The sequence below is a fragment of the Pseudorca crassidens genome, chromosome 12 (genome assembly GCF_039906515.1).
Source record: "Pseudorca crassidens isolate mPseCra1 chromosome 12, mPseCra1.hap1, whole genome shotgun sequence".
Classification (NCBI taxonomy): domain Eukaryota; kingdom Metazoa; phylum Chordata; class Mammalia; order Artiodactyla; family Delphinidae; genus Pseudorca; species Pseudorca crassidens.
This window is the reverse complement of record NC_090307.1, coordinates 27,971,907-27,998,942: the sequence shown is the minus strand read 5'-3', so window position 1 is coordinate 27,998,942 and position 27,036 is coordinate 27,971,907. Positions and strand designations below refer to the sequence as shown.

The window sequence follows — 27,036 nt, the reverse complement described above, 5'->3', positions numbered from 1 at the left end:
CAGTTTTTAGTTTGAGTGACACTTGTTGATCCTTTTCAGTTACAAATCTTCCCCAGAATATCTCAGGGTAGAGGAAACAGCACCGGGAAGACAACAATGAGCTTGAGCAGGATTGCTGCTGGACAAAGACCTGGGAACCCGCAGAAACGATGGCAAAGCTGCTGGCACCCAATCAAGAACAGAGACAGACAGACAGAAGGCACGGGACAGGGGGCCATTTGCTTGGCAGTACTTTGGCCCTGGTGCCTGAAGTGGGAGGAGAAAAAAAGCAGCACAGATACGCAGAGTGGGTTCTGAGTATCAAAGTGCTGGGTGCCTCCCCCAGCACCCTCCTCCTAAGCACCTCCCTTTTAATAGAGCCCAGCAGGGCTTTATCAGCCAGTGCCTTCTGCCCAGGAAGCCAGCTGCAGTGTGAGTACTCTCATCTCTGTTCATTTCTAACTGTTCCTTGTCGGGGGGTTGTCTTCTTAGACCTCTCTAATTTTTGCTCTTTTTCGCTTTTCTTTTTTTAATGGAGAAATATATTCAGATGATTGGAACTGAGTAAAAGCAGCAAAGACAGAGTTCTGGTATACTAGAAAGCCATTTACCCAAACCATGGGCTTCTTCCTGGATGCTTGCAAGCAGCGTCTTGGTTCATGGTTTCTACAGCAGGTGGATCAAACTACAGCATGGTTTCTTCCACCGGAGTTCGTGTGGAAGAGGGTTTCAGCAAGGAGTCCACTTGAGGTGCTAAAGGACTCAGCTCACCGACGCTCTATAGGAGTTTCAGGCTGTGTTTTTGAAATAAGTAAAATTGGAGATGTATCAATCCGACTCAAAAAAAAGAAGTGGGTACTGGGAATGGCCCTTTCCAACTATGGTTTTATGTGCTGTCGTGCTGGAGGGAGGGTGCTGGAACACCCATTGGGAGAAAGAATCAGTCCCACTACAGGCACGAATCTGGCAGCTTCTTTGCAGCTACCCTTTCTGATGTGGAATTCAGACCTCAAGGCTTCTAGGGGAGTGTGTTCTGAAGAGAGAAGTGTTTTAATCAGGAGACAGGATAGCTGACAGCAGTTTCTTTGTTTCTGATTACAGCTTTAGAGAAACCTGAGCACCTCCCACCGCTTAGAATCAAAAACTACCTAAAATAAAGATTACTGTAAGTATCAGATAAATGTCAATGCTGAAAATTCTCTTATGTATGATAGAGCATGAATCTTTATATGCTTTCTTCTATATCTATATCCAAAACTTTGTATTATTTGTAAAAGTGATACTTGAGGCATAGAAAATTAACAACTTTCAGGGCTCTCTAATTGTACAAATTTCTAATGTATGTTGACAATAGAATGAGCTGTACTTCCTGTAATAAAACAAGGAATGTAGTTGAGCTGAAATCTTGATTTTTCAGAATGATGAGTACTGCTTTGTTGTACTAGTGATCTGGGCTATGAAAAGTGCTTTCTAACTCCTGCTGTAAGCTCATCGGGTGCAGCTTCCAGAACATTCTTGGGATGTTACCTTCAGCACATATAGGCCTTGTTGTAGATATGTCAGCGATGCAGGAGAGTGAGGCTTACTTTGAGGCACAGTGAGATGTTTGTCAGGAGAGTCACTGCTTCGGGCAAGGGCATGGGGTGAAACCAGACGTAACAGAGCCCTTTGCTGCTGTGCAACACTCCCTCCCCAGGGTTATGTCAGGGAGGCCACGAAGACAGGCTGTGTCTAGTGTGTCACTGAGCCCTAATGCCCCTTGCATCCCAGCATTCAGAAGCTGCTCCTTCACTGTGTGTTGACTTGAATAGAATCTTGGGGGCATCAATGTGTGTGGCTCCAGCCCGGAAGACGAAGAGCCACCAGGGCTTACCTATTCCATAAGGCTGACCCTGCTGAGTGAACGTGGATGGTCCCCACTCTGGACCCCAGTTTTCCCTTCTATAAAATGAAGCCTCAAATTATATGCTCTCTCAACTTTTTCTCTCTCTCTCTCGGCTAAGGAAATATCGTTGTTGAGCTCAAGGTTGTCATTCTCCAAGACGTGGTGATTTTGGTGGTGGGGAAATGTAAAAGGGGAATGTAACAGTCCTACCTGTCTCTTTCTCTCCTTTTTCTGTTTGTTTTGTTTTTGTTTTTGTTTTTTTTTGCGGTACGCGGGCCTCTCACTGTTGTGGCTTCTCCCGTTGCGGTGCACAGGCTCCGGGATGCGCAGGCTCAGCGGCCATGGCTCACGGGCCCAGCCATTCCGCGGCATGTGGGATCTTCCCGGACCAGGGCACGAACCCGTGTCCCCTGCATCGGCAGGCGGACTCTCAACCACTGTGCCACCAGGGAAGCCCTCTTTCTCTCCTTTTTATTTCATTCATTCTTTCTTTTTTTTAAAGTTGTGTATGAGTGCCCTACAGTTGGGTTTCTGCATGTTGTTCTTTATCAAACAAAAATATACATAATGCAACCCACTGGTCAGGTATTTGCCAGATTGTTTAACCATGGATAAACATACACATACACAGTTTTTTCCTAAGAAATGTCAGTAATATTTTCCACGGTTGTGGATTTTTCTGAGTCACTCTAGTAGAGTGTAAATTTTCAGATTTCAAACGAAGCCAGTAAAAGAAAATAAAAATTAAATAAAAGAGGAAGAAAAAAAATAAAGAAATACCACACATACGACTTTCCTGGGACCTCTGAAGGAAGAATACTATCCTTGGATGTGATGGAATTTTTTTTTTAATAAAAAAAAAAAAGGAAACAAAAAGTTGCCACACTTGTTGAATTCAACTAAGAATTGTTTCTTATAAACAAGGCGATGTCCAATTTTTAACAATTCCTAATCAGATACAAGGAGGGGGAAAATGCCATTTAGCAGTTTCTTAGACTGGGCTTTTGCTATGCATACAAAGTGTGGCTAGCATCTTATCACAGAAAATAGAACCCATACCAGGCCTTCTCCTCACATTTGTAAAGATCAAGGCTGAGGGAATTTGTGGCATTGGCTTTGACCCCCAAGATGGAGCCCTAACAGTTTGCCTGAAGTGTTTCAGAGCCTGAGCCCACCCCTCCTTTTGGAACAAGCTTGAGATCTGTCAGCTTCCTGATAGTGGAGAAACGCAGCAGAACAAAACCTATGCATAGGTCTCTGTGCAGGATGATTTGCCATATTTTTCTTTTGTTCTAAGTGAAGTCAAATGAACATTCAATGTCTGCAGTCAGCTCATCATCTCTCTTTGCTGATGGAGCTCTTGTTTATGGAGAAGTTGGCCTTCTCTGTTAATATCTCCTCTCCCCAGGAACTCTCTGGGAGAGCTCCTGCCTCTCTCTTCCTTGCATTTCACACCACAGCCAGGGCACAAATCCTGCTGATTCATCTATTTTTGCCCTTTGTCATGTACGGAAAGAAAGGAAGGATGAATGGACGGTCTTTGATTGGCGCCGCTGGTGACGCCCCTCCTGGTCCTCTTTGGAGGGACCCTTTTGGAAAAAAAGCTGGTGAGGCAGCACGCAGAGGCTTCCCCTGGCTAAGCTTGGCCCTGGCCCATGGGCCACCAGAACAGGTATGCTACCTTTGTGCAGCTTCTCTCTGTGACTCTGCTGTGTCTTTTCTGAACAGAGCCTGGGAAGTGGGTCCTCATGCTCTGCTGAGCAGTGCAGCTTGGGCTGAGCCAGATGCACAGGGGTCTTGGTCAAGAAAGTCACAAGACACTCATCTGGGGTTGGATGCTGGACCTTTGTGCTGCAGAGTTTTGACAACCATGGAAAAGCTAGGAAAAAGTAGTCTGGGATTTTTAACTTATGCTCCTCCTATTTTATAGAGTTTTTTCCTTTTATTTTCTGGTCCTGTCTTTTTAGTTGAAATTTAATGACCTACTTAGATTTGAAAAGCTTGAGCATCAGTTTAAGTTCCTGCTTTATCACCTTGCATTGCCTTTCCAATTAGGATGTGTGGATTCTTAAATTTCCCTAAAGAAATGCGAACAGTCTAGCATGATAAAATTCTAGGGTGAACCACAACCTTTAAGTTACTGGTTTCTCATAACCAATTCTCATGCCTAAGTTCTGGAGCAAGTAGTCAGGGTTCCCAGGGCTCCAGAGTATTCAGGATTTCAGAATAAATGGTTCCTGGGGGGTTCGGCCACAGCAGCAACTGTCTGCTCAACTCATGAGAAGACCCCTCTCTCTAGGACATGGCAACCACACAACCTACCCCAATATGTGGATACTGGAAAGACAAAGCACAGCAAGCCTTCTGTACGTTGGGCTGTGGATTCAGATAAATGATTCAATCTTTATTCAGCTTCGGGTGGCTAGGCAGGGAACTCTGGCCAGTCAGGTTCTCAGTCATATCTGGCCAGTTAGAATATCAGGTTTCATATTTGTTAACTCTAAAATCTCTGAGGTGATGATGTATTTAAAACCCTCTTAAATAAATGCTGGAAATTTTGAGAACATGAATTTGTTCACCCTGGAATAACCCATATACCTAATTGTTTCTGTGTTTGATGGAAAATGTCCACTTTAATGTTTTCATTCGGTGCTGCCTCTGTAGGGCCAGATCTACTCAGTCACAGAAACTCAAGGCAATTTCTTGTCATTGCCTGGACTGGAGCCTGATGCCTCTCATAAGATGCATGGCTTTGAGAATGGGGTCACTGTAGCTGAGGAAAGGGCCTTCCAAGCAATATTTTCAGTTATGATGTTTAAAGAGGGAGATAAATAAAAATAAATGATACTCATCACTTAGATTATGAAATAAAATCCAATTTTTCACAATTGCTTAATAATTCAAACAGTTTTCCTTGTTTAACTTTGGGGCCAGCTGAGTTCCATATAGACTTAGTTTTGGTTCCTGACCTCCAGCAGTTTTCAGTTTAAGAATTTCTTAATGCAAATGTTCATTGGAAGTCTCACAAATGCTGGTTTCTATCACTATTTTGCCAAGACAAAATGACCTTGGTCTAGAATGCACTGCATGAACAGCTTCTACTTTGTGGAATGGTTGGCCATTGTTCAAAAGCAGAATGGTTAGTTGGGCAATGAAATAATACAATTGAAGTGAAATTGTGACTCAGTAAAAAATGTTACATTGATTTCTGTACTGGGATTAATAGAAGCCAAAACTAAAATCTGGATTGCAAAAAATAAAAATTTTAAAAGCCATAACTTTTATTATCTGTTAATAGCCATTTGTTGGCTATGGTAAATGGAACAACGATGGGACCAAAAATAGCCACGAGAACCCCTTGTTCACAGCCTGGCCACAGAGAGAAGACGAGCTGGTCTAACTGCACGAGTTTGGGGTATTTCCTTGGTCATGTCTTACGTGCCTGTGGCTTCCACATTCCACACTTGTGCCTTCTGGGGTCTGATGGTTTTGGTGTTCCCCTGCTTCACACTGGCCTGGCTGTGCTCCTTGCTTCCTTGCAAACTCAAGGTAGTTTTGCCATTGTCTTTCTCCCTTTGCCTGTTTCTGGGACGACATCATTGGTATTCTTTTATATCTACCATCGGCACCATAAAACCATTTTTGTCTACAGGGTACCATATTCTGTTGATGCTGGTACTTAGTCCTATTAACACTTAGCATGAGAAGTGAAGAGTCTCATAGTGAGCGCCAGTCGCGGTTATACTGTTAGTATTTCCCCGAGGCATGCTTACTGTAAGTATGCCCTGTACATTCTTATAGCACACAATTCTTTTTTTTTTTTTTTTTTTTTTTGCGGTACGCGGGCCTCTCACTGCTGTGGCCTCTCCCGTTGCGGAGCACAGGCTCCGGACGCGCAGGCTCAGCGGCCATAGCTCACGGGCCCAGCCGCTCCGCGGCATGTGGGATCTTCCCGGACCGGGGCACGAACCCGCGTGCCCTGCATCGGCAGGCGGACTCTCAATCACTGCACCACCAGGGAAGCCCCATAGCATACAATTCTTAAATTGTAATTTTTTGGTTTTCAACAGCTTGGTCCGCCTCCACCTTTCCCATTTTCTACACCTTTGTGGAATATTATTTTTCCAGTCTTTAAACATTTAAATAACAAATTCCAAAAATAAAGAATATCTGAGGCAGTTGCCTGATGTGATGACATAGTCAAGCAATCTTTGACTTGGAGAGTGTGTGAGAGGCGGTTTTCTTAGGCTGTGTTAACACACACACACTGTTTTGTAAACATTTCTTCTCTTTCAAACTTTTAAAAACAAAACTCTTTTTTGTAAAATAAAAATTCAATTTAAAATGACTGCTTGTCTTGGAAAGTAGCTGATTGGTCTGTAACCAGACATCTGGCTCCTTTCATTGGCAGCAAGAAGCTTAAGTACTTAGCTATTTCTATATCATTATCTGACTCCTTACGTTGAAATTAACTATTTTTCAGTCTTTCCCACTAGACTGAGCTCTTTGAGTGTAGGATATAGGTGCTCAATAAATATTTGTTGAGCTAGAAACTGAACCTTATGAAATGAAAGACCAGAACCTTTTTTCATGATGGCATTGAAAACAGTGATAACAAAAGTAGTATGGGGTTTGGGTCTTGGTAATAATCTCCGTGACAACATTTCAAGAGGAAAATGGTGTTTTCTTAGTTCCATGGGATGTCATGGTCCAGATAAAGTGCCTTTAAACTCATCCTCTGTGGCTACTGTGACCAGGTCCCACACTGGCCAGTCCGAAGTGTTCTACATTAGGATGTTTATGAGCTCTGTTCTTTCCTTAAGGAGCCAGAGGAAGAGCTATCCATGGAGGACAGCCCCACTGTGGTTAAACTGGACCAGGGTGGAAATCAGGGTCCACCAGTTCGCAAGAGAAGATGCCTCCCCAAGGCACTTGGCTACATAACTGGTGATATGAAAGAATTTGCCAACTGGCTTAAAGGTATTTACTCTTCCATCCCTTGGAGCAGTGGCTTTGGGGGAAATGGTTTGCTGGTTCTTCTAGTCATATCTTTAGTTATACTCCCCTACCTTCTATCTATCTCTTTCCTCTCCCTTTTTTAACTTTTTATCTTATAACCAGCAAACTTCTTCAAATTTTTTTTAATGGAGATAGTGGTCAGGGCCGCAGTCCAGTTGATATCAGAGGAAGGCACCTGGTTCCTCCTTATAATTTCAGTACTTAAAAAGTGAAATTTTACTATTGGTAATTCATTCCTTTGCCATATGAATCTGAACCTCTAAGCATGGTAAATAAGTTCATCCGATGCTTTCTGGAACTGAGATTCTAGTAGGGGCAGTTGGATTAAGAGGAAAGAAACTGGTTGCTTTCGGGGATCTGAAGGTCACTAAGGGGAAAGGGTTCAGAGAAAAAGCTTCAAGGAATATCAAAAATTAGCTTCACCTTCATGAGAGGGGATTTTGCTCAGGGTGGGCCCTGGACTTGGGAAGGAGCCCCATTTGCCTCGCTGTTTCCTTAGCTCTGCCCATCTCATCTCTTCCAGACAAACCCCAGGCACTCCAGTTCGTCGACTGGGTCCTTCGGGGCATATCCCAAGTGGTGTTTGTCAGCAACCCCATCAGCGGAATCCTGATTCTGGTGGGACTCCTGGTCCAGAACCCCTGGTGGGCGCTCAGTGGCTGTGTGGCAACTGTGGTCTCCACCCTGACAGCCCTGTTACTCGGTCAGGACAGGTAGGCGCGTCCCTCCAAGCCTCCGCTTCTTGCTTCTTAGAACACAGGAGCCAACCAGTTACTCTGGGCAACAGTGATAAAGCCCCACCCTCCCCAGGAGAAACAACCTTTATTGCACAGAATGCTTTATATGTGCCTTTAGTCAGAGGTCAGGAAATCATTTATATCCTCTTATTCGTGGTACCTGAATAAGCGGCCAGTCTGAATGATGCCAGATGCTCCTGGCACTACATGGTAACCAGAAGAAAGCTATAAGTAATTCCCAGGGTAGGGTCCAAAGGGATCTGCTTTAATGATTGATCAATTATTTATCATCAGCATTTTGTTTATTTACAAAAAATGAATATGGGTTCAGGAAAAGTTTTAGTGGCTTAAAAATCCCACTAATCCCATTATATCTTATTTCCATGCTTAGCTTAGTAAATTCATTCTTCATGGACAGTACAAAGATTAGCTCAGCTTCCAGAGAGACAAACTGACATAAATTCCAAGTAAGCAAGTTCTGACTTAAGTAATGTTAGTGTGTCTTCTGAACTATGTGTTAGGCTAAACATAGCGTGTACTTTATAAACTATCTGCCACTGAAGAATTGATGAGCTGACTCCTACCATGGGAGGAGACGGCTCCTGCCTGACCAGTTCCTTCAGGGAGGCTGCTGGTCTTCTAGGTGGCCAGGATCCACGCATCACCCCCAGTGGATGGTCATTATACAGCTAAGCTCCTGTAACACTTACTGCAAACTGCCTAAGGGGCTTCTCAGGGAGAGAGTCCAAAAATGCTCCACTTTCCCATCAGGTCCAAGGAGCCTGACTTGTTCTCTATGGAGGGTGATTTTGTACCTTAGGTCAAATTCTGTTCTAATGCACATCAAGAAACAGTCTGTCCAGTTTGGAGGTGTGGTCCAGGATTGTATCATATCAAATCTTCTTCATTGTTTTGCCCCAGTAGAAGTTGACCCATTGTCCTTATCACGTATGGTTTAAAACAGGGGTCCCCAACACCCCCTGTTAGGAACTGGACCACACAGCAGGAGGTGGGTGGCAGGCTAGCAAGCAAAGCTTCGTCTGCCACTCCCCATCGCCTGAACCATCCCCCCCCAACCCAGTCCATGGAAAAAGTGCCTTCCATGAAACCGGTCCCTGGTGCCAAAAACGTTGGGGATCAATGGTTTAAAAGACCAGCCATATTTACATGGGTTAGTTTTCAGATCTCTTTTACTCTCCTCGGTCCTAAAGGGCACATGGAAAAGGTAATTCTGCTTTAAATGAATACACATCTTCCTGTTGATGAAACTGTGGCATTCCACAACATGTAGGCATTGCAGTTAATTTTTTGTTGATCAAACTCAAGCCTTCAATCCGAAAGTCAGTTGCTGAGAGGACAAGCCTTGCATAGCTCCCCACTGCCCTCAGGTATGGCCTCAATTATCATTTCCTGGGTTAAACCAATACAAGTCGCATCACCTGCCACATATCCTGAAGGATTTTTTAAGGGAGACAAAGGGCTTTTGAGCATGGAGTCTCACCTCTAATACTCTTGCCCAGATGAATATCACCCTGCTGTTGAACTGGTGCCTCCTGCTCCAGTGACAAACAGGCCGGGAGAAGCTTTCACACCATCCTGTACTGCCCTGTAGCGTGACTCATTGCTACATCACCTCCCCCTCAGGCCCTGTGTTCAACCTCGCCCACCCACTTCACCATCTGCAAACCCGTGACTCCTACAGACTTCATCCTTGAATGCTGGGTACCTTCAAGGTGCCAATTCTCAGAGCCCTGGGGGGCCTGGCTTGTCAGCCCCAGGGCTTATTCTATAGAAATCATTCCATTTCTTGGAGCTTCTTGTCCCCAAATATGAAATGGGAACCATTTTGGCCAGGAGTAGAAACTTACCCAAGACAACATTTAGAAGTGAGGTTAAATGCTGGGAAGCAAAAAGGACCCAAGAAATAATTAGGTGCTATATATGCACATAATTAAATGGAGTAATTTGCCAAGTAAAAGTAATTGTTTTTCTTTGCAATAACTTGGAAATGTATATCTGGAGACAACAAAATGGAAGCACAGGAAGATGAAAATATATGCTAAGTTGGAAGATCTGTGTTTATAAGATCAAAGACACCATGGAAGTAAATTTACATTTTAAGAATCTTACATCTCTCACCAAGAAAATCAGACTTAGGAAACAGTTTCACATCAAAGCTCTATTCAAGTCAGAGGTCCTAATGACTTAAAAGAAATAATAACTTTTGGAACAAAAGGGTAAAAGGAAGCAGAATAGGTTGGATTGCTGATTTCCCTTTCCTCCCCTAGATGCTGGAATTCTATCTTTAGCTATGACACCTCTATAGGGGTTGTTCTATGTGCACATTTGCATTTTATCCATGTATATTTTACTTTTTCATGCTTTTATTAGTATTTGGCTTCTACAGACTTTGCAATAAAATCCTAAATATAATCTCATTTTCAAATGTAAATATTATCTGGAAGTTACTAGTGTCATTTATGTGCACGTCCAGCCAACATCCTCCTGGAAGCTGTCCAAGCTGTGCCTTTTGCCCACAGGTCCACCATTGCAGCAGGGCTCCAGGGCTACAATGCCACCCTGGTGGGAATCCTCATGGCTGTCTTTTCAGACAAGGGAAGCTATTTCTGGTGGCTATTATTCCCTGTATCTGCTATGTCCATGACTTGGTAAGTTGTACCTGGTTTTCGAAATGCCTTTTTGAAAAATGTATAGGGGGAGAAGGCAGTGGGGGAAGTTATTATTTAGGGAGTATAGAGTTTCTGTTTTGCAAAATGAAAAATGTTCCATGAATGGATGGTGGTAATAGTTGTACAACAATGTGAATGTACTTAATGCCGCTAAACTGAATGCTTTAAAATGGTTTAAATGGTAAATTTTATGTTATGTATATAACACAATCTTTAGAAAAATATATTTTTAAATTTAGATTCAGGATATGTCTATTGGAAACATTCAAATACACCGATGCGTGTGGCCTCCACACACACCTCACAGCCAACCCCCCACAAGATTCTGATGTAATTGGTCTGGGGTGTTTCCAGGGCATTGGGAGTTTGAAGGCTCCCAGGAGGTTCTAAAGTACAACCAAAGTTGAGAACCACTCCCCACATCAGTGGTCCTCAAACATGCACACTATCGGCCTCACCTGCAAGGCCTGTTAAAACACGGACTGCTGCTCCCTCCCCCAGGCTTCCTGATTCAGTCCATCTGGGGCAGGGCCTCAGAATCTGCATCTCTAACAACTTCCCAGATGATGCTGTTGTGGCTGATCCAGGGACCTCACTGAGAACCCCTGTGCCTGTATGAACTCCCCTTACCACCTGCCCCTGTCCCCTTCAAAATAGTTCTTTACTGAATTCGATTCCTTTTTTAACCCTAAATCCTTCAAACTAGTTCTATGTTGACACTGTCTTAAATACTTTTTTTCTTTTTCGAAAACAAACATTTCCTTCTTACCATGGTATATTCAGAATATAAAATATTAGTACCCACACAAATGATACGTGTAGCCCACTATGGACAGCGTGCCCACCCTGGATACAGCACAGATGTGTGGAGGAGAACCTGCCGGCACGGCCAACCTGCTCAGGTGGGACTTCCCACCTATTCTGAAGATAAGGCTCAAGGGCAAGAGGCATCACCTGCACATGGTCACTCACCCTCTCCCCCAATTCCGGAAACCTGGGATTCTGACCTTAAAGTGATGGCTCCTTGATTGGATCAACAAGTGAGGGAACAAAATGGGCCCAGAGACCATATAATCCAATCTCCCAGTTTACAGATGAGGGAACTGAAAGTACCTCCCTGCCCTCGGCCACACAGTTCAACTGCTCAAGGACTTAGAACTCTGCCCTCCTGAGTTTAAGATCTCTTTCCTCCAGTCCACACCACCTGCATCCTTCCTGGGACCATCGTTTTTCTTTTTCAAGACTAAATATACTAAGACTCGTGGAGATGGTATACAAGTTCAAGATCAAGTTTGCCTCTGGTGGGGAGGGAGGTGCATATGATCAAGTAGGTTACAGAAGGGGCTTTAACTGTTTAGACAATATTCTTTTCAGATGTCTTAAATACTTCAAAAATATTTTTAAAACCTAGATTTATAACTCACTGTGAGCAAACCCAGAGCATAATTTTCCACAAGCCAAATAAGCTGAGAGTTTATTTTTGACTGTATGTAAGAATTATTCTATGACAGGATTTATTCCAGGTGTGTTTGGGTTTGGGTTTGTTTTTATTTTTGGTTTTTTTTTCTGTGAAAAGTTTGGCAACACACTTTAGGGACATATTTGCCAATGAAACAAAGCCCCTCCATAGTATAGAGATTCAGTTTGTCAACCTGGCTTCCATTCCAGGGCATTGGGAGTTTGGAAGGCTTCACATGCATATTCTTCCATTCTGTTCTGTTGTTGTTTTTAGTCCAGTTTTCTCAAGTGCGTTGAACTCCGTGTTCTGCAAATGGGACCTCCCTGTCTTCACTCTGCCCTTCAACATGGCGTTGTCAATGTACCTTTCTGCCACGGGACATTACAATCCATTTTTCCCAAGCAAGTTGTTCACACCTGTAACCTCAGTTCCCAACGTCACCTGGTCTGACCTCAGTGCCCTGCAGGTAAGATACACTATCTTCTTACACCCCCACCCCTCCAACCCCACCCCCACCACTGGCTCTGGAAGACACCCCGTGTCCTCCTGGTTAATTATTCATGGGCATCAGAAGCTTATAGAGACTCAGCACTGGGGGGACCTTGCCACCTTCCTCTTTTTTTTTTAAGAATTTTTTTTAAAATACGTATTTGGCTGCGCCAGGTCTTAGTTGCCGCACGCGGGATCTTCGTTGCCGCATGCGGCGTCTTGTTCCCTTACCAGGGATCAAACCCAGGCCGCCTGCACTGGGAGAGCAGAGTCTTAACCACTGGACCACCAGGAAGTTCTTTAATGCCTTCCTCTTGCCGTCTAAATGCTTATTTGTTCTACTCCAAAGCTTTGGGCTCTAAGGGATTTTTTAAATGACTATTTGGTCAAAGCTAATTTTTCTTCCTCTTTTCCTAAAATCTGCAGTGCTAACTCCAGAATATATCTCCACTGAAATTTAGACACTCTATTTCAAACTTGGCCCTTATTTGTGGGGTATGATGGAGGCCTGCCCTTGAGGCAGGGGCCTCCAGCCTGGTGTTAAGTCGTCCCTGACCTACCTCCTCCAATCAAAAGAACTGGCTGCTTACTGTTAGATCCTGTTGCAGAAGCTCTCTATTCTGCTTTTTCTTATGGTGGACCTCATAGAATATGTACAGTAATTCAGATTTCTCAGGCTTTGGAGGCATAAGAATCACTGTTTTTTAAATACTAATACAAGCTCCATCTCGACTCCCTAAATCATAATCATTGGGGTGGAGCCTAGGAGCCTGTATTAACAAGCTCCCCAGATAATAGTGACGTGGGCCAGAGTTTGAGAACCACTATCCTAGGATGTATGCTGTGTATTTCATTACAGTTGTGCATAGAGAGAGCACTATTTTTAAAAGCCTGGTTAACCCAAATCAAATTCCAGCTCTTTGTATTGGTGTTTATTTAATAAATCTGTTTAAGGTTTCTTGATTATTTAAAAAAAGAAAACACTTGAAATCAGAAGAAAACCAACCTTACCTTTTTTAGGGTGCAAGAGACTGATTTTTCCGCTATCAGGTTATAAAATACCTTTTGCTGTCCTCTTTGCTGAGCAGTCAAAACATGTGAGGAGTTCAAGTAGCCTTTTCTTTAGCTTCTTGCCCAGAAAATGAATGGGAGCATTTGGAAATAACTCAGAAGGAAAATTAAAAATTTATCAGAACTGCCCATGAAAAAATAGCATTAGTTTAACTATCTAAAACTGCCCTAATACAGTAGCTATTTTAATTTAAATGTAAAGTTAATTAACATTAAATAAAATTTAAAATTTAGTTCTTTAGCCTCACTAGCCACATTTCAGGTGCTCAATAACTGCACGTATTGGACAGCACAGATACAGAATATTCCATCACCACAGAAAGTGCTAGTGGACAGTGCTAACATGGGGAAGGGGAGTCTTGTCCTTCTCCTCACTCTGAACTACCTCTCCAACATCAGCATACTTATTTCCCATCTCATCAACTCCCCATTTCCCTGGGGAGGGATACCTGAGGGATAGTTCTGCTGTCCAGTTCTGTGATAAAAGACCACACAGTCTGCCTGTGTCAAGTTCCCTGGTCTAGAAGAAACAGGAAATGATCCTGTGTAGACGTGAAAATCCAGCATGGGCTGGAAGAATTTAGGCCCATCTTAGGTTAGAATCAAACTCACAGTATGATCCTGTGCCCTGGGCAAGGACCAGACTAGCATCAGAAACCAGCATTGGATCCAGCCTAATTCATGGAAGGAGCGGACACTTCCTTGTGCCAAAGCTGGCCTCCCTGCATCAGAGTCACTGCCTCCCAAAGGTCCTTGCGAAAAGGTGGAAGGAGTGAGATGGGAGGTAGGGAGGACCCCTTTCAGTGATAGCCTTGGTCAAAACAGAACTAACACAATTAATTACGCCTATCCTAGCCCTACCAGAAGTGTTGTTATAAGGAATTATCATTTGTTAGCTTGAATCAAACCCTGTACCTTGTTCCTAGGAACTGCCACTCTGTGAACATATTACCTGAGTTCAGAACTCAGCCAGAAAGCTAGAATTGTGATATTTACATGGATTTTTGTGTTCTGAGGACTGGCAGTTGTTGATAACTGGAATAAGCTAAGGATATCTTGGTTTAAATTAATACAAGCTCTCTAAAAATGTATATATAATGAAAAATAAAAAGAATTTTTAATTAAAAAAATTTTAATAAAAACTAATCAAAACATAAAAAGTAAATAAATAAATTTTAAAAAATAAAGTAAAATTAATTAACTAATACATGTTCTCGTTAACAACAGAAGTGTAAATATGGTCCTGACTCATGAACCTGTCAATAATTGCTTCGGAGTTGTGGATAAGATAACCCGACTTTGGGTCTCTGCCCTTAGCACAAATAACTAAATTACGTGGGAGTAATAATACTTCTATTGACCATAGAGATGCATTGATTTATTGGCCTCAGATCTGATAGAGAGTTGAAAGCAATAGAAGTGTGAGCTGTGGTCCCTGCCATCCTCACTGGGAGGCGTGGCCGATCCTCACAGGATCAGTGAGGAGCAGTGACACAGCACTGGGAGCTTATCAGTGACCAAAGCCAGGTGACAGTGCAAGCAGTAGAGCCAGTGAGTGAAGGGTCTGGGAAAGGCATGCTCAGCACGCAGCAGGGAAGGGCTGGTGTATCTCTGGGGATAAAGCAGAAGAATGACTGAGATTTTTCCATAGAGAGAGAGAATTTTAAAAATTAGTAGCACTGACCTTGAAAGATAAGATACGCTAAATCTAAAATGACATCGCATTGTGTTTGTGGGTGCCCTATGAGTTTCTGTACAGTAGTTTTAATGACCGCATTTTCTAAATTGTTTCTGCAGTTACTGAAGTCCCTGCCTGTGGGTGTTGGTCAGATATATGCCTGTGATAATCCGTGGACAGGGGGCATCTTCCTAGGCGCCATCTTCCTCTCCTCCCCACTCATGTGCCTACATGCTGCGATCGGGTCGTTGCTGGGGATGGCAGCAGGTGAGTGTAAGACTTGTTACCAGATACTGAGCGCCTCCTCTGCTCCATCCATTGTCTCAGGCATCTTCTATACCCCAGACCTTTCTTGAAGTTCTGCTTCCAAGGGACCAGTGGGAGTTCTCGGATGACTTCCCCACCCCAAGACTCCTTCCAGAGCATCCTGCATTTAGTCCAAAGTTCTGACTCCTCCTGTCTTGCCTAATAGGACTCAGTCTTTCAGCTCCATTTGAGAACATCTACGTTGGACTCTGGGGTTTCAACAGCTCTCTAACCTGCATTGCAATTGGAGGAATGTTCATGGCGCTCACCTGGCAAACCCACCTCCTGGCTCTTGCCTGCGGTGAGTATCCTGTTCATCTGGGGCATGGTTGCTTATGATTATGGGATCAACATCAAGAACAAACAGTCAGAAAGGACTGTGTGAGAAACTAGAGCAGGAGTTCTAGTTTGAGCCCCCTGCTATCTGCTGAGGATGGAACCAGGGCAACTGGCCTCCCCTCTGGGAGGGTTTGGGTCTGCTCTGTCTACCTCATTACTCATTTTGAAGATGAGAGAACCATTTTACAATATGTGTATGTTGAGGGATAGAAACTTGACTTGTCCTATGTTCTTCATACTAATTGTTTGGCCCAAGAAACTAAAAGGAAACAAGCTTAGAGTCGGTTCTCCTGGTGAATCAGGTGGTATTAAAGGGCCCTTAGAGAATCACCTTAATCCAGCTGTTCTCAAAAATGGAGCAAACATCAGAATCACCTGGAAGCCTTGTTAAAACCCAGATTGCTGGGTCTAATCCCCAGTCCCTGACTCATTGTTAGAGGTAGGGGGAGGAGTTTGCATTTTTAACAAGGTGCCAGGTGGTGCTGATGCTGTAGCTCTGGGGACCACATTTTGAGAACTGCTATATTAATCCTTTCTAACCTCTGTTTTCTAGCCAGACTCAGCCTATGGGAGCTAGAAAGGGTTCTGGAGATCTCCACTCCATCCTTCTCATTTTACTGTTGGGGTTCTACATAAGGGCAGAGAGAGAAAGTGACACACGGAAAGGCATCCATTAGGGGTAAATATAAGTCCAGAATCCACATTTGCTAACAACTTCCAGAGTTACACCCACTACACTACTCTCCTTCCCTTTAGTACCATTCAGGCACTTAGGTGAAAACAGACCTCAAGTGCTTTGGATATGAAAAGCTACCATGGATTTCTCTGGCCATTGGAAGGGGAGCTTATTCACTTATAGCTTCTGGCATCCCTAATTCAACACAAATAAAAGTGTGTAAGATAATGTGCTAGAATGAAGGAAATGACACTTCCTTGGGGACAAAGGGGTGGAGGGATATTGGAACATGCAGAAACTTTTGTAATCTCATGGAAACATTTGTCTAGAGTCATTTTATCACCAGATTAATCAATCCAGCCATTATTAAAGTGGTGGGCTACATGTCAGGTAGGATTTAGAGTGAGTTCCTGCATTGGGCAGGACATGGGATAGAACAAAAGATTTCTAAGGCCTAATCCAATTTTGATTGTCTGATGCTCTAGGAAGATTAACAAAACTCAGGTTGCTGTGGTGTTGCCATTCACATGTCATTTTGTCAATTTCTTTATAGTTACATAACTATTTCACCTAATAGTCCTGTTAAAATTTTTGCTCATTTTTCCATACTTGTTTAAAGCTTAGGGCAAAGGAGAAGGGTAGAAACAGATTATGTGGCCTCCTGAGCTCACCTGGGTTAGACTCTTTATTCTGAGGTTGGTTTGAGGTTTCAAACCTTTATTTTTTCTGTATTGGCAGTAGCAGCAAATATGTATTAAACACTCATGGTACAACCCAGACAGTACTAGGAAGAGCTAGAGGTTCAGAAGCTTTAGATCCCAGATGGTTTTCTGTACAGAAAACAGAAGCCAGGTGAGTAAGAGAGAGAAGCCCACAGAGACCACAAGATGCAGAGCTAGGAAACACCTACAGTGCAGAGTGAGTCCCTGGGGGAACATTATAGTTCAGAATCACCAAAAAGCACCTCCTAGAAAGGGTGGCTTTTCTGTAAGTCCTAAAAAGTAAGAGGAGGAATTCCAGTTGGTAGAAAGCATGGTCTGGGCCAGCATAGGGACAGTCTGAGCACATCCTTAAAGATAAGCAGAAACTGTCTTGGTCACGGGTGTTGTTACGGTCTGTGAAGGTCTCTTCACGGACTATGGGAAAGGAAAAGCCAAAGATGTTTACAGATGTGTGTTTCCCAAAGCTGTGATATCATCATTATTTTCTTTCTATACTTCTATAGTTGTACAGGCCTATTCTACCAAACAAAACAAACAAAAATTCAATCAATACAGAAGGGTATAAAGCAGAGAATGAAAACACTCCATCCCACTCCCTAGACAGAACTTCCTTGCCTCCTTCTTATAAGGACCCTGTGATCACATTGGGTCAACCTGGCTAATCCAGGATAAACCTCCATCTCAAGATCTTTAACTTAATCACAACTGCCAAGTCCCTTTTGCCACATAAGGTAACACATTCACAAGTTCTGGGAATCAGGACATGGACGTCTTTGGGGGCCTTTATTCTGCCTATCACATCTCCCTTCCTTTGGATAGACCAGATTTTCATTATTAGTAGAGCATACTGGTTAAGTCAGTATATTGAACTAGTTAAGAGCCCAGACCCTCCCTGGTGCCCAGATCCCAGCTCTGCCTATTTTAATTTCAAGAGATGCCAAATGCAGCCCACAAGGGCCGCACCAATCTCCCCTGCCACTGACAGTATAGGAGAGTGCCTGTTTCACCCACACTGGGCACTGTCTGTTTCATCTTTGGACATAAAGTTTTGAGACAGACCTCTAGTCCCTCTTAAAAAGCAAATCTCACAGCAAGTTTGTGCTTGCCCATGTCACCCCGATACTGCCAGACAAAAGGTAAACCTTGCCAGCCAAGGTAAATAAATAACAGGCATTTATCGCAGAGGTGCTCTTTTATTAGCTCCTATGGCTTTATCGGAAAGAGGACTTCGGAGTCACTGATAGAGCCTGGTAAAGCTGCCTTCCCTGTGTCCCTAAGCCAGAAACTGCATGGCCAGGGCACTCCTCAATTTTGTTATTTTATCAGTGCAAACTGTAAACACATTTTGTATCTCTTCTTACAGTTGGGTTATCATAGTAGGACTCACACATGGTGGTCTGTGGGGAGGGACGTTGTCTATGAAGGACTAGGATCCAGTCCTCCCTTCCACACTCAAGGGCCTTTTCTCTCCCTCGGTTACTCAGAATGCTGTCAGGGTCATCACCTCCAAACCATGGTGTACAGAACTTCACCTCTAATATAAGGCTTTCCCAGCCCAACCCAGCTAGTCTTAAGTGATGGGCAGCAACTGTTAGACAATCTGATACTCTTACTATAGAAAGAAAAGCAACAGGGAATTGAAACAGCATTACAATATGAGACTCGAGCACCAAAAGTACGTTAATAGGTATTAAGCTATTGCACTTCTAGGAGAGAAATAAGGTCTCACGTGCTCAAGGGAGTGTCATAGAAAAGCTGGTACTCAGGAGAGAAGGGACAGAGTGTCCCCTCTACTTAGCCAATGGCCAGTGAATATTTCTTGAATGAGTGAATGAATGAATGAACTAAATGGGGGGAAAAGAGAAAATCTTCTAACCCTTCTCCTCAGAGCAGTACTTCCAACCCATGGTGACAGAGATGAGTTTATAGCTACTGTTTGTGAAAATATACGATTTCATTTGAGATTCATTACCTCCCTGTAAAAAACCTCTTCAAGTTGCCTTTTTACAGATGATGAAACTAGATTCCTAGTTCAGTGATTTGTTGCACAGCAAACAAAATTGCAGAACTGGGATTTGAAGCCCAGATCATTTCCAAAGATGAGCCTTTCCCATTAGCATGAGACAATTCAGATGTGAAAGAATTAGGTATACTGTTGAACAAAAACTATCAGGATAAAAATATAAAATATTGATAAAAGGATGGAAGTCTATAGTAAAGTAAAGGAGGATCATAAGGTCCCTCCCACCACCGCTGCCCAACTCCCCAGAGTAGCAGATGTGATTTCTCGATGGACTTGAGGATCAGATGATGAGTGTGTCTAACACTGAGTGTTGCTGGCCCAAGTGACCATGTGGCCATTGTAAGAAGGTTATTCTTCAGGCCGCCTCTGTGAAACCTAAGGGCTTCCGCGAGCCCCCTTGGGGCCAGGAATTGAGTTAGCTAGTTGAGATCTTTGATTTTGTTGTTTTACATTGAAAGTCATACATATAACTCAAATTACCTACTCTAATTTGTGCTCAAAGTAAATAAAAACAGGATGTTAATTAATTCATTGACCTGTATGCCAACCTTAATGGTATTTGGGAAAATGTTATTATGGGGAGGAATCCCAGGTCTGTGTTCAGTTTCTGCCAATTTCTGAGTTACTACATATATATATATATATACACTATGATATTTGGAACTGTGAATTCTAACCATTGATCTGAGAATCCCAGATGCCATGAGGTTGTATGCTGTCTCAAGGAACATAAGTTTAATTTTAATTATTATGCTTGGATAAAATAATGGGGAAGTTTATTTACCATGGAAGGCCTTTTCCTTAAGTGTTATCAATAATAGCAACAAAATAGTACCACAGAAAAGCTACCTTTATTGAGTACTTACTGTGTGCTAAGCCCAAGCATTATCTTCTTCACACTCACACCAACCCGTGAGAGAGAGATTCCTATTACCTCCTTGTACAGGTGAGGAAATGGGACTTCGAGAGGCGGCACCGAGCTCGTACAGGGTGGAGTCTGGATTTGAACCCAGAGCCGCTGACTCTAAGCTCATACTTGTAACCAGGATGCTGGGCTCGCTGGTGAAACGCACAAGTTTACATTCCAGGGATTTATACCTAAAGGCAGTCTTTCCTGTAATGAAAAGTGCACCTACCAAGCATTCTTCTTTCCTTTTTTTTTTTTTTTTTGTAGCCCTGTTCACTGCCTACGTTGGAGCCAGCATGTCCAACCTGATGGCTGTGGTGAGTTTGCTTTAATCTCATTTTCTCATCAGTGTGATCGATCAGTTTTCAACGATATGGAAGCCCTCCTGAAGTCCACTTTCGTGGCATCCTGGGGCAGAATCCATGACAGATAGCCACTACTTTCCATCTGCCAGACCCACCTGTCCTCACTTACCCTCCAGCATCACAGTAAACCTTAGTCCAAACTACAATCACCAGGCTTGCTAAAAATATCAGATTGTTTGATTTAAAGGAGTGAAATTTAGGGTGTATAATATATTATCAAGTTCATACTTTAACTCTGAGTGTCAAGAAGTTGACTTTAGAATATCTTTCACTTAAACAGAAAACTGGGGCTATGTATTAGTTGATAAATCAGAAAAGGGAGGAAAAGGATAGTTGGTTAAAGACCCAGATTTTTTTTTAATTAAGCCAACAGTTTTTCATACCCCTTATATTTTTTTAATCCCCAATCAGTCATCAGTAAGACTTTTTTAGACCCATGTCCTGGCTGAATTTTTTTTTTATTTTTGGCTGCATTGGGTCTTCATTGCTGTGTGCGGGATTTCTCTAGTTGCAGCGTGCAGGCTTCTCATTGTGGTGGCTTCTCTTGTTGCGGAGCACGGGGTCTAGGTGCACAGGCTTCAGTAGTTGTGGCTCGTGGGCTCTAGAGCACAGGCTCAATAGTTATGGTGCACCGGCTTAGTTGCTCCACAGCATGTGGGATCTTCCTGGACCAGGACTCAAATCTGTGTTCCCTGCACTGGCAGATGGACTTAACCATCTGCACCACCAGAGAAGTCCCTGGCTGAATTATTTAGTAGCCAAAATGGTTGCCCATTAAGAGCCTCCTGCTACTCTCTCCTTCCTTTGACTTTGTCCTTCCCCTCCCCTGAGGAGCCCAGTATCCCCAGAGTATTCTGGGGTCCCCCACCTCTCAGTGCTCTTCCTCACTGACCACTGCAGATGATGCAGGGCTGGTTCATGATAACTCTATCCATGTAGATGTGGTCATGGCTGCCACTGGGTTAGGACAGCATCTAGCCCTCTCAACAGCAGCTTCGAGAGCTTACCTGGGAGGGTCCTTCTGGAGACATAGTATCTTTATGGTGGAATGTCAAAGCCCTGTTACAGGCATGATGGGATGCCTTAGAGCTCGTGGGGCCCTTCACATCCCAACAAAGGTTCACAGACCTTGGCCTATGGGCCAGAATTGGACAGGCTGCGAAACAGAGTCACCTAGGGAGATTTTGAAAAATGCAGATCCTCAGACCCTGTCCCTTGGCATTTCTGGTAGAGTAGATCTTGTATGATGCCTAGCCATCTGTGTTTTTTTAAACTCTTCCAGATGTGATGTGAAGTCAGGTTTGTGTACCATCATACCCTGGGGGTCCATGTTTAAGGCCAAACCTAACCAAGTACGTGGTGTGTGCTCAGAATTGTGTGAGTTGCCATGGACGCACAGAAGGAAGAGCTACCATCAAGGAGCTTACAGTCTTTTTGAGAGATGGAACAAAAAGCAGTAAAGCAAGTAGAGTCCAAGACCTAGTCTGGGTAGAGGTCAAGGGGAGAGAGGGCTGAACTAATCAAAAATGGCTCTGTGGACCTGATGAGTGGTCAGGAGCCATTGGTGGTTGGTGAAGTGTCATCTCTGGGAGCAAGGTGTCATGTTTGCTCATCCAGTGTAGGAAGTCTGACTGCATGAGAGGGAGGGAAAGACATACATCAACACTAAGGAATGCATGCTGACATTTCAGCGGCAGAATGCCCTGAGATCTTAGACTCAGTCTCCACAGGGACAAGCAGAGTCCAGAGCAGTGCCCCCAGCAAGTCATCCCCTGAGCTGAATGACAGTGGAATGAAGCATGGTTCCTTTGAGATCCTCCGACAGGATCTCAAAGGAATGTGTGACTTGTCTCTTTTGCTCCAGGTCGGATTGCCATCTTGTACCTGGCCCTTCTGTTTGGCGACACTACTGTTCCTCCTGCTGACCACGAAAAACCCCAACATCTATAAGATGCCCCTCAGTAAAGTCACTTATCCTGAAGAAAACCGCATCTTCTACCTACAAGCCAAGAAAAGGCTGGTTGAAAGCCCTTTGTGAATGCAACCCCCATCCACAGCCATGGTCACAAGTCATTTCTGACTAACTACCCCAGTTGACTTCGAGGGTCTCAAAACTGTTGTTTTTACTACTAACAAATTTCATACTAAGCCATCGGTGATCTGTTCTTTTTCCCATTTTGTATTTTTCTTTCAGACTCCAAAACATGCCCAAACAAGTGACAAGACACATCAAGGTGATGTGCTCTGGCTATGGAATTTAAACCCCAGTGGGGCATTGGCACTGAGACTGTACTGTATTTACAAAGTCAGAATGGTCCACCAGAAAGAGGAAGGAAGACCAAAGCTAATTATTGATATTTATTGATATTCTTGGTGCTTGGTTGCACATGATGTTAACAGTATTAAAAAATTAATCTCTATAAACCAACTAAGCCTTAAGTGAATGGAATTCAGAGTCACAAAATCAAAGTCAACCCAGAATTCTCAGATAAGCCATCTGGCTTATTTAAAATCAATGCAAGTTACACATTACAGCAGTGGTCAACGTCGCAGGGCTCATCACTGAGCTCTTTCCCCAGCTCCTCAGCAGAACCGCCTCCATGCTGTCCCATGTGTGTGACATTCTCTTACAGGAGACGGTCGGTTTGTTTCAGGCTGGCAGAGCTGCAGGAGGGAGAATGGGATCCCATCCTTCAAAATTATTCTGTATTGTCACTTTTCTTGGATATTGCAAAGGATTTTTAAGTAGTTTATTATCTTTTTTTTAGGAGGATAGATTTGTTTTCAATGAGGTAAAATAAGAGAAGTTCCTGGCTTTACCAGTTCCTAGGTATTAAAAAGAAAAAGTTACATTTTTCTAAAATACTCAGCATAGCTATTTTTACTTTAATCTACCTAAACTGATTTTGTAAATGCCACAAAAGCAGAGAATCGAATACCAAATCATCAACATCCAAGGGCCCTTTAAAGTCACATTTTCAATTCATTTAAGGATGTTATATATTATAAAGACTGAAGGTTAATGCCAGATTGCTTCTGGGTGTTTAGAAGTTGTTTAATTCTTACTTTAAAAAAAAATCACTATTTTCTGCACGCTTACAATATTCTCTCTCAGAAACCAATGGTATTTGAACCATCAAAAAGAAACACAGGTAGGGGGCTTCCCTGGTGGCACAGTGGTTAAGAATCCACCTGCCAATGCAGGGGACACGGGTTCAAGCATTGGCCTGGGAAGATCCCACATGCCGTGGAGCAACTAAGCCTGTGCGCCATAACTACTGAGCCCATGTGCCACAACTACTAAAGCCTGCACACCTAGAGCCACAACAAGAGAAGCCACCGCAATAAGCCCACGCACTAAAACGAAGAGTAGCCCCCACTGACCGCAACTAGAGAAAGCCCACGTGCAGCATCAAAGACCCAACGCAGCCAAAAATAAATAAAAATAAAATAAATTTATTTTTTAAAAAAAGTGAAATACAGGTAAAGGAGTCTCCTGTTTTGCTTTGTTTGTGTAAGTTATCAATCCTATAAAGATTCTATAACCAAACATGCTGAAGACGGCAGTGGGAAGCTCCGAAATTTTGGAGAATTGGAAAATGACACTGGAATCCTAAAGGTGTTTTTCTATTTGGGTTTGAAGTACTCAGTGCAAACTATACAGTTTGCTGAATGAACAAACAGAAGAAGGGAAGTAAACCTACAAATATTTTAGGGAAAAGTTCACTTCTTCATTTTCTCAGGGAAACACTGTTCCAATTTAAAAACCTTGTGACCAAAGCCTTTTGAAACCATGACTTTGCAGCTGTCATAGAGTCATGTATATTCCTGTGGAAAAACTAAATTTTCAGTGTTGGAACTGAAATCTCCCTTGTTAGGGAATTTGTAAAATAAGAGTTGGTGGGGGGGGGGGGACAAAAATGCAAGCAGACCAAAGATCACCAGGACTGGAGACCCTGGGGCAAGGTTGAGGGAACCAGAGCCTCTCAGTGTCTCCAAGTCCGTGTTCACAGGGAAGCCCTAGCGGGCTGACCATATGCCCTTTTCCCACGTGCTCACACAGACTTGTAAATAGGAACATTTTAAAACCTTGTACATTGTCTAATTTAAATAGTATTCATTTTCTCAAGCTATTTTTGTTGCTAAGTATTATCCTAATAATTTTAGTGAATATTTTATTGATTTTCCTAAGGAGTGCTTATATTCTTTTCTATTGCCTGTATGACAAATTTCTATGTAAGAATATGAATAAATTATACGCACAGCTCAGTTTTGTGTAAATTTTGTTTAGAAGTCATATATGCCTTTTATAGCCATTGTGTACATTAACAATGACACGCATAGGTATGTATTGCTTATATTTCAATGTACTAGAATCCTTATTCCTTTCTTATACTTCATAGTCACACCAGATGCGTAGTTGAGAAAACCCTGTTCAATTTCAGATTTATGAGCCCATCCCCTTGGTTATCCCCTCAACTATCCATTGGTCTCCTCACTCAAGAATTAAAATGCATTACTGAGGACAGTTACAGATGTTCAGGGCACTCTCCTAACACTTGGAGAAGAATATCCTGAGAGCCAGCTTCCATGCATTCCCAGACAGGCCCTGGGTACCCATCAGGACTGACCCTGGGCCATGACCTGCCTCAGGGGTCAGTGTTCTAGGACAAACTACTGTTCAGAATGTCATCCCCCGAGGGTGAAGGCCAGTGCTTGTCTCTGCCTCCTTTAACCCATGGTTAGCATATTTGAAAGAAAACACACTAAAAATGGAAAGTTAGTCCAACCAGTTTCAAAAAGCTGCCCAAACAGGAAGCAAAAGGAAGCCACAATGACTTGGACCCTTGGAGTGCTCTCTGTCAAAACAAAACCACTCCCACCTATCGTTTCAAGATAATAAATTTTACAAGAGTGATCTGCCTCCTTTGGTATGAGGTAGAAAACAGCGAGAAGGTTTTGAGCCCTTTTTGCTAAAGACTCCAGACACTATATAATTTCTGAGTTACAGGTGCCAATTTTCTTGCTACCCAGACACTTGATTACTGTGGAGTATGTTGAGATTGGAAGGTTAAGCTCCAGGAGATCAGGAATTTCCAAGGGGGCTTCTTACAAACAAGCTTGCAAGAATATTTTCAAGCTTGTTAAGTATAGAACGAGGTTTTACATATGTAACTGTGTTCAGCCTCCCCCTTATCTAACAACTTCCTTCCAAAAAGCTTTAATCTTTAGAGTTAAATATCCTTCTTGAACGTGCATTGACAACCCCCCAGACCATTAGAAGACTTGTAGATTCACAGCTACAGAGTTCTGTTTGCTAAAAAAATCTGCAGTGCAGATCTTGAAGGAATCTAAACAAATACAGTGAATGAAAGACTCTTAAAGAAGTGAATATAAGTCCTATAATAGTCTGCTTTCACAGCTCTTAAAATTGAACTATGAAATACATATAATAGGTCAGAGCAGACATATGCAAAGTCATCTAAAAGAAAAGAATACTTCCAGATCTGACCTTAACCTTATTAAGTATTAACCAGGTAGGTGTTAACATAGCTGAAGCAAGCTTACATCTGATGCAGTAGCAGGTCAACCACTGAAACTTAGGATTTGGAGGCAAACATACGCAGGGGTCTTCAGCACAGGGGGTGGTGGTCCAAGAACAGGTGTCAAGGGAGATCTCTGTGGTGGAAAACGATGCACTGGGGTATCACGGTTTAGCTAATGATCATTTAATCAAGCAGCAAATGCCTCTTATATAATCCCGTATGCACAAGCTACCTGGCTTCCTGTGTAGATTTGTCTTCCAGAGGAAAAATGTACTTGTCCACACTCATGAGTTTCTGATCCTCGATAGTTACATTTCTCATTTTAATTAATAATTTAATTCAGATACATAAGTCTTTACAAGTTTTATTTGACGTTATATGTCACCAAAAAGCAAATCACCCATGGTGTTCCAACAAATTTAAATTTTTGAGGCTACAAAGGTGGGTGGGGTTGGGGGTAGTCAGGGAAGGCCTCCCTGAGGACATGACATTTAGGCTGAGACCTAAAAAATAGACTGGAGTTGCGCAGGTGGAGGAAGGTAGAGGATGGAGGGAGCAGAGTTATTGGTGGAAGAAGTCCTCGTGGCCTTTAAGCCTTGAGATGGGAAGAAGATTTGTGCTGTCAAGGAGAGAAAGAAGATCAGTGTGGCTAGAGCATGATGAAGGGAAAAAGCATCAGAGTGAACTAAGAAAACCAGTTAGAAGGCCACTGCAATAGTGCAGAAGAGAGGAGGTTGGATTGGACTCCAGTGGTGGCAGGGGGGATGGAGAGAAGTCCATGGGAATAGAGGGTCATTCTCTTCCCATGCTCCACAAACCCATCTTTCTCAAGCTCCAACACAGACCCTATGTCCAACTGTCTACAGGGACCATGCCAAAAATGTCCCCTCAGTTTCAACACATCTAGGACAAAACCCACCTCCTTCAACTATTCTGCTCCCTCCCATGGTGGCTCATGGTGGAGGCAGCACCCTCCAGCCAACCACACAAGCCAGAAACACTGTGCCAGCCCTGACTCATTCCCTCACCTCTAGGCGACAGCCACATTCTAGGGATTCTACTTCCTGGACAGACCCATTCATTCATCAATTGGCAAATATTTATTGAATGACTATTTATTACATAATAGGAACCAGGACTACAGT

At 43.1% G+C, this 27,036-nt stretch overlaps 1 protein-coding gene across 1 annotated transcript; it reads left to right on the top strand.

The window, feature by feature from the left end:
* Nucleotides 1-268: 268 nt before the first annotated feature.
* Nucleotides 269-24,605, top strand: SLC14A1 (solute carrier family 14 member 1 (Kidd blood group)). The gene is made up of 10 exons (XM_067699212.1): nucleotides 269-411; nucleotides 1,081-1,144; nucleotides 6,688-6,844; nucleotides 7,407-7,596; nucleotides 10,161-10,289; nucleotides 12,043-12,235; nucleotides 15,127-15,274; nucleotides 15,480-15,614; nucleotides 20,248-20,297; nucleotides 22,210-24,605. The coding sequence occupies exons 3-10, from the start codon at nucleotides 6,709-6,711 to the stop codon at nucleotides 22,381-22,383; spliced, it is 1,155 nt and encodes a 384-aa protein (XP_067555313.1). The 5' UTR covers nucleotides 269-411; nucleotides 1,081-1,144; nucleotides 6,688-6,708; the 3' UTR covers nucleotides 22,384-24,605.
* Nucleotides 24,606-27,036: the final 2,431 nt, after the last annotated feature.

What these genes read in the sequence shown, in the direction of transcription:
- SLC14A1 (XM_067699212.1), top strand. Translation starts at nt 6,709, where the DNA reads ATGGAGGACAGCCCCACTGTGGTTAAACTGGACCAGGGTGGAAATCAG. An exon ending in CTGACCTCAGTGCCCTGCAG is followed by an intron (nt 12,236 to 15,126) that starts GTAAGATACACT and finishes TTGTTTCTGCAG; the next exon opens with TTACTGAAGTCCCTGCCTGT. An exon ending in GTTGCTGGGGATGGCAGCAG is followed by an intron (nt 15,275 to 15,479) that starts GTGAGTGTAAGA and finishes CTTGCCTAATAG; the next exon opens with GACTCAGTCTTTCAGCTCCA.